Source organism: Lissotriton helveticus, chromosome 3_1, assembly GCF_964261635.1.
Source record: "Lissotriton helveticus chromosome 3_1, aLisHel1.1, whole genome shotgun sequence".
NCBI lineage: Eukaryota > Metazoa > Chordata > Amphibia > Caudata > Salamandridae > Lissotriton > Lissotriton helveticus.
In genome coordinates this window covers 589,405,356-589,418,151 of record NC_136061.1, presented here as the reverse complement: position 1 = coordinate 589,418,151, position 12,796 = coordinate 589,405,356, and the positions used below count along the sequence as shown (strand labels likewise).

At 43.8% G+C, this 12,796-nt stretch overlaps 1 protein-coding gene across 1 annotated transcript in view; it reads right to left on the bottom strand.

The window, feature by feature from the left end:
• The window catches only part of UNC80 (unc-80 subunit of NALCN channel complex), a 2,761,828-nt gene that overhangs the window by 362,032 nt on the left and 2,387,000 nt on the right, over positions 1 to 12,796 (bottom strand). Inside the window, exon 57 of the mRNA XM_078680564.1 lies at positions 4,596 to 4,775. Coding sequence (XP_078536690.1) covers positions 4,596 to 4,775 — 180 coding nt within the window. The remainder of the gene's footprint in view (positions 1 to 4,595; positions 4,776 to 12,796) is intronic.

Sequence of the window (12,796 nt, the reverse complement as noted above, 5' to 3'; positions counted from 1 at the left end):
AATAACTTTGACAGCCCTCTTTAAGTGTAAGTGAAAGGAAAAATATTACAGTTAGTTTCCCCCCCTTGCTTCTCACCCCAGCTTCCCTTTTATAGGTCATAAAGTTATCTCTAAATGACCGTTTGGGGAGTGTTGTTACCAATAGGGGCTTAGGCTGAATTGGCATCTTGAACAAATCAGTATAGATGGAATTAATATAACACAGTGCTTTATACATGGACATGCAATTTAAAATGATTGACTTAGTAAAATTAGTCTAATCATTTATCCATATAGAGCCCCAAAGCATCGAAGTGCGAAATGTGACTATATGTGCTAGATACTGTCACCCTGTCTCTCTATCTGAAGACCCTTGCTGTTATAATGCCCCCACATACCAGGTCCATATATGGCAGTAGCTAATACAATTGCCTTGAAAATTGCTAGCATATCTTTTATGAGTCAGGTGCCCAATTTGGCCCCTAACATTTGTAATTTCATGTGTTCATGAGTCACTACCTGCAAAAGTAATACCCAAGTAACAAAGGTATCAAGAGTAGCTACAAGGGTATTATCCATAAAAATCGTTCTACATTTCTTTTACTTGGTACAACAAATCATTGTGTAGGTTTTATTTTTGTAAATCAACGGCGGCCAGCTCAGGTATGCTAGATGAGGCAGGGGAGGGCGCGGCAGGGGGGAAACTGACGGACACGGTATAGGTATAATTAAATAAGTAAATAATACCTATTCCGTCGTCCGTCGGCTTCCCCCCTGCTGCGCCCTGCCCAGCCTCACCGCCCCACTGCGCATACCTGAGCTGGCCGCTGCTGTTGTTACCCACCAGTTTTCTAGCAGCAATGAAATCTCCAAAGGTATTCATTAATCGCTGTAAGCCACTGTGGTCCTTGCCAGCAAAACAGCATCATCTGCATGTAATACACTGGGGGACGTCTGCTTTTTTCGCTTGTGGGGCCTTGTCCACCCCATTAATAAACAGGGAAAATAACAGAGGGGCCAGAACACCACCTTGCCGAATACCTCTTTCTACAATAAAAGTCACAGTGCATTCATCTCGTGGACCAAAGCATACTTTACTTGATAATTTCTCGTACAGCCTTGCAATAAAACAAATAATCGATGTAGGCACACCAATGGTAAGCAGGGTTGACTAGAGAATAGAGTGATTGACTAAATCAAAGGCACTACGCAAACTAGTAAACACAATCTACAACCTTTAGCACATGTATATTTACCTATAAACAAGTCCAAGTTCACACATTGCCCTATGGTCCCCACTCCTTGTCTAAAACCAAACTGCGCCGGCAAAAAAGTATCGAGTATTCACATGCCCACACTTCCAATCTCTTGAGTAACTCTTTACTCATCAGTTTCGCTGACAAATCTAAAAGTGATATTGGGCGATAGTTCTTCTATTCGATTTTGTTGCCCTTTTTGTAGATTGGTACTATAATAGACATTCCCCATGAAGGCAGAATCGCAATGGTTGCGGTCTTATTAAAAACTCTAGTTAGAATTGGACCCCACAAATCAACAATTGATTTATAAACATCCACTGGCACCCATCGAGTCCTGGGGCTTTACATCCTACGCTTGCTTTCAGTGCTAATAGGACCTCTTCTATCATGATATTTAGTTGTAGGGGAGGCCAGGGGTACTGTTTCTCCCTTGATATATCCTACTACTTTGTAGCTGGTAAACTAAAGATTTCCGTAAAGTGAGCAACCCAGGCATCACATGTAACATGAGATAACAGCTTTGGAAAAGAGTTGCTCTTTAAAAAAAGAGAATTGACAGTATCTCAGAAAAGTTTTTTATCAGCTGTACCTGCAGCCCAAGACAATTTAGACCAGGCTTCCTCTTTTAGCATATTGTTCCTAACAGAAAGGACATTTTTAAAGTTGAATCTAAGGGATTTAATCAACATATTGTCTCTGGGTTGACAATGGAGGACCAATTTCAATTCTTGGGAGACTATAGAACATGCATGATTGAACCAACCTCTGCGTTGGCCATGGCCTGAATTACACGGGCAAATCAAGAGGTCGTTGTTTAGATTAGTAAAACAATTGAAACTAGAATATAACTGATTGGAAGTAACTTCGTCCTCCAAACAATAAAGGATATATAGAAGGCCATTAGAAAAAAATGCCATGTATGATTTTGGATGGATCAACTCCATCCCACTTAAGGTGAGCCCCATTAGGTCTTATAGGGGTGATATTAGTAATAGAACTTGGTGGGACGTTACTGGCTTTGCCCCATAAGAAGACCATCAATACAATACAATTATGGTCACTCAGGTCCCGCTTAACAACCCTGGGTGTAGTACATTACTTACCTGCATTGGCTGAAATTAGGAAATGGTCAATGATGGTTATGGGTCTCCTTCCTATAAAAGTTGGTATGGGGTCTCCATTATTATCACTGGCATTTTTTAATAAATGTAAATCCAGCTTGGTAATCAAAGAATTCAATATACCCCCGTAGTCATTGTGGGGAAAATGTAAATAACTATCCCCAGCAAACCCAACAAACCTGTGTAACAGACAATGGCAGGACTAGATGTTAAAATCTCCTGCCCAAATAAGTATAAAACTTTTGGAGATAAGGGGACAAATGTCTCTAAACCACCATCAAGAGCTGAGACCACCTTCCCACGGGTAGAGTCAAAAACATTGTTGTAAAAATTAACCAAACTACATCAGGCCTCCTTTAAATGTTTGCCATAATATTAATGAATGTGGCCCCATAGTAATTTTTTTTGGGATGTTTACTGGGAGCTGATTTGATACAAGAACCAAGAGCCCCCTTTTGGCCCTACCAGCAGGTGATGGGTCGGCCCTTAAGCCAGTGTGATGAAAAACCCTCAAAATATATGGGGGCTGAACACCAAGTTTCCTGAATATATATTATATCGAGGCCCCCTCAAAAACCAGAGCCACCTAGTGAGCCCTGTTTGTTCGCTAAACCTCCCACATTTCATGATGCAATTGTGAAACCTCGCTCCAAGCCAGGGCATGAGGTGCTAGGGGATGACAAAGTTTGCGATACAACTCTCTGGCATATGTTATCCACATTATTATTCAAGGATGGTGATAACGCACCAATTAAACTATTATCAGCACAATTGATATCATTTATCCCCAGATCAGTATCCACTTTCTTGACCCCCTAAATTTGAACCCCATTCATCTTATTTTGCCCTGGCTCATGTCAATCGATGTCCTGGAGGCCACTCAATGCTTGGAACCTATTAAATACCGCCATGGGCTGACAAGGTAGCTGTCTTGGAGTATTGGATATATTTCCTGCACCCCTCATTTATCACTGGGAATTCCAGAGATGCCTGTACAAGAATCCCTGTGGGCTGCAATGATACATTCAACTCTATTTGCAATGGAGATATTACCTTCAAATGAACTCCCCTTACCCAACTGGGGTCCCTAAAATTGGCTATAATACAATCTCATTTACAATGTTTCCTCAATGGGCCAAACCAGCTCGGATGTATGTCAGTACAACGCTGTTGTTTTCAACGCGGTACTTTACATCGCAGATTTTACAATGCAAGTTGTTACAACGACTTGCGTTGGAGGGTGCGGATTTCGGAATCTTATAATTTGATATTCCAACACCAGTCCCCGTAACAGTAGGGAAGGTGTTGGAATATAAAATTACAAGATTCCTTATCCCACAGCGCCATCCAGAGCAAGTCGTAGTAACGACTTGCGTTGTAAAAGACGCGTCGTAACTGCACTGCGGGGTAACATCCACGTTGTAAAGGATGTTCCCCACCCAGCTCACTCTTTGGTTAACAGGATCTGTTGGACACCACCTACTGGTAATTGACAGTTTCTGTGGAGCCAGTGTACCACTCTGTTCTTCAGCAAATCATGGGTTTCTGTTTGATCTGGCTAGCTGTGTCAAATATTGCCATGGGGCTAGATCGGCACTGGCTGATCCTCTAAATGCCCAGATTTGGGGCTCTGTTTCATACACTTATAATTATCATATTTTCTACCCCTGAAACGATTAACAGTCAAAATCTTTAGCAACTTTACTGCTACCAGAGCCTTGGCTAAGCAACTTGAACCATTTGGCTTTAACAAAACATAGTCAAACACAATCTTCATACGCTCTCATTCGCTTGAGATGCCACACTTGAATAAGTCTGCTCAGCTAGATACATTCTCTAAAGTTATGTTAACTTCAAGCCACAGGCCCATTTAGTAACAGTAAAAGAGATTACATGGATTCCTTAGGCTGAGATACATTTTATGATTGTAGGAATCTGCTGTAGAAAAGGCATGGAATCTCTTTAAATGGGTGAATTATTCCGGTCAGCTGTTCGAAAACAGGAAGAAATCCCTGCCGCCTATATTATGCCTCTTCTCCCATTTCATCGATGTCAATCGTTTGCGACTAAAGCCATGCTTTCATGCTGCTAATGTTCAATAGCTTGACTCTGAAAATTATTTTTACTTCAATAATCTCCCTCATCAACTGCTGTTTATGGTAATGAAATACTTTGATCACACAATAAGTTTATTATTACACCTCACTTCTATCATGTGTTCTTTAAATGCACTTACTTTCTTCATCCTCCTCGTCTGTACGGCTTAAAGTGTCCTGTGAGGCTTGTTGGGAAGGCTCGCTATCTTGCTCCCAAACTGTTCCAGTGCCTGTGTTGGAGCGGGACATTGTGGCCAAGCTAAGGCGATATGCTGACGTAGAGGTGCCCACTGTGCTGATGGAAGTCTTCCCTTGGTACGCTATAACGAGAAGAGGGTTCATTAGTGACAATCATTCAGTAACATAGACAATCTCCAAATAAACTAGGCTACTGGAAGAAACATATAAGGTGTACACAGGGCACTTCACAACTTGGCCTTATGTTAAACAAACAATAGAAAAATTGCAAATACATCTTTAAAATTTCCATTCTCTCTCTTCCAGATACCACATAGTAAGTACCTAATTCACTAACTAATCAATGTAACCTCCCAATCCTACTGCCAGAAGCATGTTTCCTTTGTTCTTGTGCCCTGCATTGTTACCAGCGATATTGCACCATGGTTAATTTAACAAAGCAGGACTTTTTTCTATCTCCCCTTTAAAGCCCAGTTCTACTTTTAATGAGTTGAAATTATACTATGCGTCTGGAAGATTTCCGTTTTGTTTGATGGCTGTTTTATTGCCTTCATATAGTATCTACTCAATTATATAATTTACCTTTAAATTTACATAAATACCCTATCTCATTAATTTATAGCCCTTTTAAACTAATGCACTATTTTACTCATCAAAACACAATGTGGATGAACACTTTGCTGGTGTATAGATGTCAATGATATCTTTTTAAGAAAAGAGGGATCTGGTTCCCAGGTTTTTTCTGAAGTCTTTACTTTTTCTCCAATACTCAGCACAAGGTGCTGCTGCATTCCCAAGGATAAAAACAGCTTTAACAGAGTACACACAAAATCTTCTAAGAGCTTCTTCAGAGAAATGTCAACTTAAATAATGGTCTGAATCCTAATAGTGGTACACCATTCCTGAATATCTACCTGTGATGGGGTGTGGAAGTAGATCAAGTTTCTGATGCTAGAAAGTAAAGTTTTCCTAGCTAGTGGCTTTATGACACAAAACATGCAGATCTGCACTCTCAAATCCAAATCCTTTTCTTTAGCAACAGCTGCACCGTACTTATCTGAGAATAAAGACTCTGAACTGCCATGTCAGTACTCATGCCTCCTACTCCCTAACTTGTTGGGACCTCCTGCTGTCATAGGCAAGTCCAGACTGTATAGTAACAGATGCTGATGTCACTCAGTTAGTGAGTAACCAGTCTCATGCATGCTCCCTTCTCTACCCATGACTCAGATCACAAAGATTCCATTTTTACCTCCCATCCTCAGGGTTAGGAACTTCTTCTCTGTCTGCACTTCGAAGACTACCTCAGACATAAAACAATCAGCATCCAACCTACAAATACCATGAATAACAGAACAAAAGATACAAAGCAACAGTTGAAGAACCTCCTTCAAACACTTATCGGACAGTGAATTCAGTGAACTGGTCATGGTAAGCAGTCTATTTGACTCTCCATCAGACCCAGCCTGGCTAGAATCTTCAAATACATGCTGCCACAAATACATGCAGGATCTGAGGCAAGAAATTTACAGAACAACTTCCAAGATACAGGATCGTTTCAATAGGAACTCATGTACTATGCCACCCTCTGGCTGGATTCACACTTTACAAATGCAACTTACATATACAAATACATAATCAAATCACTCTTAATAAACATAAACTGAACTCATCAAGCCCACCCAACTATAGGCCAATCTCTAATGGACATTCCTAGGAAAAATGATTAAATGAACAGTCTTCACCCAGGTCTTCAACAGCTGTGGAGTCCAGGCGATGCTGTAGAATCTCACGAGCTGTCCACGAGCTGTCCCACGCCAGTCGACGAATGGCAGGAGGGTCAGTGGCCAGCAGGACCACCAACAAGTCTTTGCAAATTTAACAGACTTGTTGCAGGATGAAACGCAGAAATGGGGACCAACACAGTCCATGGAACTCACCCACTACAGGTAAGTTAGGGCTGGCCTCCAGCAAGTAGGAGAGCCAGCAGGAATCAATGAAGCCCCAAAAGGGACCCTCTGGCAGCAGGCACAGTGAGTCGCAGGGAGACCTTAGCAGCACACCGAAGATTGAGGCCCACGTCTCAAGAGATGCAATGTTGACGTTGCTTTTGCAACTTGGTGATGCTTGAATCTGGGACTTCTTGAAGCTCAATGGCCTCCGGACTGGAGAGCCAACAAGCCTTAGTAACGGCAAACAGACGTTGCGCACAGGGGATTGGTTCCAGCAGCTACAACAAGGGATTGCAGTCTTCCAAATTACACAGAAGACACGTTAGACCTCTAGAGAGCAACAACACCACAACATGTGTTGCAGAGCATTGGAGAGTCCGTGGGACAGAAGAATCCACTAGCTGGTCGTTGTCGTTAAGGTGCCTGCGGTTGCAGGGGAGTGACTCCTTCACACCAAGTGAGATTCCTTTTTGCTGTCCTTGATGCACACAAAGTCCTTCTGACTCTGAAAGATGCACAGCCAGAGAGGTTGCATGGTCTTTGCAAGTACTTGGCAAAGTCGTAGAAGGAGCCCTTCTACTAATAGCAGTATTGTCTTGGTTCCAGGGGAAGTACAGCAGCAGAATCCCATGTCCAGCAGCAGCAGAGTCTTTGGAAGAGTCTTGCAGACGAATCTTGCTCTGGAACCTTTGTCCAAACGGATCTAGGATCCCACCCTCAGGAGACCCCTTAAGTAATCCAGGAAGGGAGTTGGTCAGCTTCTGCAGTGACCCATCTATCGGGGGGGGGGAGTCAGGAATACTGCTCTGGTAGACTGACCAGTTAGATGCTCCCAAGGGCCTTTGCTCATCTATTTTCCAAGATGGCATAATCAAGTGACCACCTGTTGGAGCTCTGGGCAACTCTCTGGGGGAGGAGCTGGACAGGGGAGTCACCACCCTGTCCTTTGTGTGGTTTCGTGCCAGAGCAGGAATGGAGGGCTCCTACACTGGAGAAAACGGGTTTATACGAGGGGGGCACTAAATCTGCCTTCAAAGCAAGCAATCCGGAGGCAATCATATGGGAAACATAGTTAACAACGCGGTCATTACATCGCGATGCCATTACATCGCGGTTTTTAGAACGCAAGTCGTTATAACGACTTGCTCTGGATGGCGCTCTAGGACAAAAAATAGTATAATTTACTATCCAACACCTTCCCTACTGTATGTAGACTGGAGTTGGAATAGTAAATTATACTACTCCTAAGTCCAGCGCCCTCCAACACAAGTCGTTGTAATGACTTGCTTTGTAAAAACCATGATGTAATGGTATGCGATGTATTACCATGCGTTGTAATGTCATACAACCTTGAAGCACCCCCACCCTAGCCGAGGGGCACCTAATTCTGAAAGAGAGGTGGTAACACCTCTCCGCTACAGGAAATCCTTTGTTCTGCCTCACCCTGCCCAAGTTAGGCTCAACAGCAGGGCAGGACAGTGACTGAGGTTGGCAACAGCACTGGCTTGCATGGAAATCTTGCAATGCTACACAGGTAGATATCAGGGCCTCCTCTAAGGAGGCCCACCCCCAGCCTATGGTTTCGGGCAACTAACACTCAGAGTAGTTGCATGATTCCAACATGTTTGATACCAAACATAACTAGGTTTGATGAAACCATTATGTAGTTGGACACCTTTTGTTGGCCAGTGTCCACTACACTAGATGGCTTACTCACACTTACAAAGCCCCGACAATGGAATCTGGGGTTTGTAGGGCTCATGCAGAGGCACCCTCACACTTAGAGCCATGCACTCTGCCCTTGGGCTGAAGTGGCTACCTTAGGGGTGACTTATAGGGTCCAAGTGCATTGACTGGGATTTAAGGTAAACCTTATATCTGCAGTGAAAGGTGCATGCACCATTACACACAGGCTGCAATGGCAGGGCTGTGGACACAGTTTGAATGGGCTCCCATGGGTGGCATAATATACGCTGTAGCCCATGGGAGACCCCTGGTGTACCAATGCCCTAGGTATGTTGGTACCATCTACTAGGGACTTACAGGGGTACACCAGTATGCCAATTGTGGGGTGTACCAAGTACTTACCAAGTCAATTTAGGGGAGAGAGCACAGACACTGGGGTCCTGGTTAGCAGGATCCCAGTGTACCAAAGTCTAAACACACTGACATTAGGCAAAAAGTGGGGGCAACCATGTCAGAAAGATCCTACTTTCCTACAAGAACAATCTACACTATAACCAGCAAGCTGGGTGCCACCCAGGCAGAGGCACAGAATGTACTGTGATCTTCATCTAAGATGACCTGAAACTAACATTGGACAATAAGAGAGAGGCAGCACTATGACTCCTGGACCAATCGGTCAATTTTTACACCGTCCAACATCAAACCCTTCTACTGAGACTGGAAATGTTTGGCATAAAAGGAAATGTTTTCAAATGGATCGCAAATCAAGGTATTAATTGGATCATTCAGCTCACATCCAGGTCGCCCATTAAACATAAAACGCAATTTTCCCTTTATGTCGAACACCAAAAGTTGTAAATTAAGTTCATCATTGAAATCTCGGCAGACTCCACCTCAGGCCCAGACTTGATGTCTGCAGTTCCACAGGGTTACTCGATCTTTAGAGGCGTTAGGGCTCGTAAGAGAGGCAACAGCCTAGAGATAGTATTTCGAGAATACCTTTCAGCTATATTTCAAGTAATACCATCAGTGGTGTGCAAAGCCATTTCCTTTAATTTTGAAGTGTCCAAAACCCAATCATGGAATGGCATGCTAATATACCATCCACCCGGACTGAAATATCTTTAATCACATGATTTTATCCTTATTTGAGTCTGGATTGCAGTCAGCCAATTTTACACTTTTAAGAGATTTTAATTTTCATTTGAAAACAAACTTAGATAAAGATACTGCACTCTAATGGTCACCTTGTCTTCTATAGGCCTTGAGCAATTGGTGGATGATCCCACTCATTGTGCGGGACATAGGCTCGATATTATCTTTGCCAATAACTCTTCTTTGATGATTGTGGACATTCTACCACTGTATTGATTTGATCACCACTCTTATCCAAGATATGCAGCCCTCTGTACAATATTCCTCCCCTCAGACATACCGGCCGAGGTCCAAACTTGAACCCGGCCTGCTGAATAAGCTCCTAATTGAGTCTCAGCCTGAAATATCAGGAAATCTTGAGAACCTCACCATTAATTTTTCTAATTGGCTCTGCTTGTCAGCCCATATTTTAGCACCTACCAATGGAATTCCAATAGACTGAAACACCAAAAACAGATTTGTACAAAACAATAAAGGCTCCGAAGAAAGAATTATAGTCAAGCAGAGAAAACAAAATACAAGCAGGAAGTCACAGCCTATAAAATCATGATGAATGGAGTAAAAGACCAAGTATTTCAATCAGGAAATAGAGTCTGCAAATAATGCTGTGAAGGCACTTTCATCAACAGTAAAACGTTTTCCAATGTTTCAGCTAAAAATACTCTGGAAGCTAGCTTTTCCTTTTGTAACACTTTCGCCCCCCATTTTCACAACAAAGTTGACCAAATCTTCAGTAAGATTTTCTCATCTCTCTCTCCTTCGGTTGAAGAACATGGTTTATGCCTTTCTAATCTGATAAACTCCCTCTTTTCAGAGTTTACCCCACTGAGTGAAGAACAAGTAATTGACTTGATTAAAGTCATGAAGTCTGGTTCCCTTCATGATCCTTGCCTTATGGCCCCGGAGGTCATTGCCAAGTTTCATATGGTAATTTTTAATAAAATGATGAAATCAGAGCCGCTTCCCTCTCCATAGAAAAAAGCATCCATTCTTCCCTTGCTTAAGAAATCTAGCATAGATCCATGCGATCCTAAGTTAATAGGCCATTGCCGGAGTACCTTTTCCTGCTAAAATCATCGAAAAAGCCTTAAATCAACAATTGCCTACTTTTATTCATATGCAGGAGCTTCTGGACCATACACAGTTTGGTTTCAGGAGCTGTCACAGTACAGAAACTGCACTGATTATGGCCATGGAGCAGATCAGGCTTATTGTACATGTTATGGCCTGACCCACAGGGCCTGTGGGTACGGTGTTGTCAGCCCTGTGGGTCAGGCCACCAGAGGTCGGGCCAGTCCACCACCCTCCAGCAGCTGCCACCCACTTGCAACAGGCTGATGGAGGACCATTTTCCTTATTCTGCTAGTAAGTAGAGACTCTCTTGGCCGAGAAAACCACAGAAAGGGTGTCAGTAGCAGAAGTAGGCCATGGTTGCTATTCTCACTACTTTATAGTGCCTCAGAAGGACAGGGTTCTTTGTCCCATCCTAGACCTGCATCCTCTCAAAAAGAGAAATCCAAAATGCTCATGCTCGCTCAAGTCCTGTCTGCCCTGGACCCAGAATACTGGATGGTAGCGTTGAACTTGCAGGACAAATACTTTGACATTCCCGTCCTACCTGCCTACAGACATCATCTGTGGTTCACAGTATGTCACGAGTACTTTCAGATCACCATGAACCCCTTTGGCCTAACCAACACCCCTTGGGTGTTCACCAAATTGATGGCGGCGGTTGCAGCTCATCTGTGGAGATCAGTGGTGCCAGTCTTCCCCTATCTCGACAACTAGAAACAGGCATTGTTTCACTCGGTCGTCTCCCACCTCCAGACTACAACAGACCTCTTGCCCCCGCTTGGCTTCACATAAACGTGCTTCACGATAAACATGCTGAAGTCACACCTGACCGCTACTCAGATGCTTCATTTCATCAGACCTGTTCTGGACTCAGTGCAGTTTTGGCCTTACCCTCTCGATTGGTGAGTCCAGGATATTCAGGCTACGAAATAGATGTTTCAGTCTCCATTCTGGATTTCTATGAGACTGATTCTGAGGCTGTTGGGCCTCATAGGCTCCTGCATCTTGCTTGTGACACATGTCTGCTGGAAAATGCAGGCTCTGCAGTGGGACCTGAAGTTCCAGGGGGTGCAGCATCAGGGGAATGTCTCTAAAATGGTCCAGATCTCGGAGGGTACTGCAAAAGATCTGCAGTGGTGGTTAATGAACTGCAATTGGGTCAGCTTCAGACCACTCTCTTTTTCCCAAGCAGATATAGATGCGTCACTCCTGGGATGGGAAGTCCATCTGGGAGAGTTGGTGATCAGAGGCCTCTGGTCTCCGATGGAAACTGAATACCACGTCAACCTGTTTGAGCTGCAAGCGATAAAGCTGGCATTGAAAGCTTCAATATTCTCCATCAAAGGAAGTCTAGTGCAGGTGTTCACAGACAACATCACCACCATGTGGTACTCCAGCAAACAGGGCGGGCGAAGTCTGGACCCTTTGTCAAGAGGCCCTGCATCTCTGGGCACGGTTGGAATGTCAAGTCATATGCCTGGTGGTTCAACAAATGGCGGGCTCTCTAAACGCCAAGACAGACAGACTCAACTGAAGATGCTTAGCAGATCACAAATGGAGGCTCCATCCGAAGGTGGTGCAACATCTCTTTAAGTGGTGGGTTGAGCCTAGATCAGATCTGTTCGCCATCATTAAGAAAAAACAGTCTCAGGAGTTACATGAGCTCTAGGTTTCAATGAGGCTCCAGTTTGGAGATGCTTTTCATCTTGAGTGGAGCTCAGGCCTCCTGTGCACCTTTCCACCCATGCTACTCTTGCCCAGAGTTCTCAAGAAGATCGGGAATGACCGGGCCTAAGTTATCGTTGCGGCTTCCCACTGGGCTTGGAGAGTTTGGAATACTGAGCTGTTGAACATGGCTGTAAGCCCTTTGATCAGTCTGCCGCTGTGGGAGGAAATTCTGTCGTAGCAACAGAGGATGGTTTTCCACCTGTACCTTCCAATCCTCCGCCTTCATGCTTGGAGATTGAGCAGTGACAGTTCACAGCTTTCGACTTTCCGCCTGAAGTCTGTGATGTTATCTTGGTTGCTCTGCATCCTGCCACCAAGATTGCATATGCCAGCCATAGGAGTTAGTTTGCTGCATGGTGTGCTGAGCAACAGGTTGTTCCCTTACAGCTCGCTTTTCCCAGATTTTTTGGTTTATCCTTACCCTGGCCCAGAAGGGCTCTGCATTGGGCATATTGAAGGGTTATGCATCTGCCATCCCCACTTTTCTGCAACTTACATAACAGCCTTCTCTCTTCAAGTCCCCTATTGCAAATAGGTTCCTTAAAGGT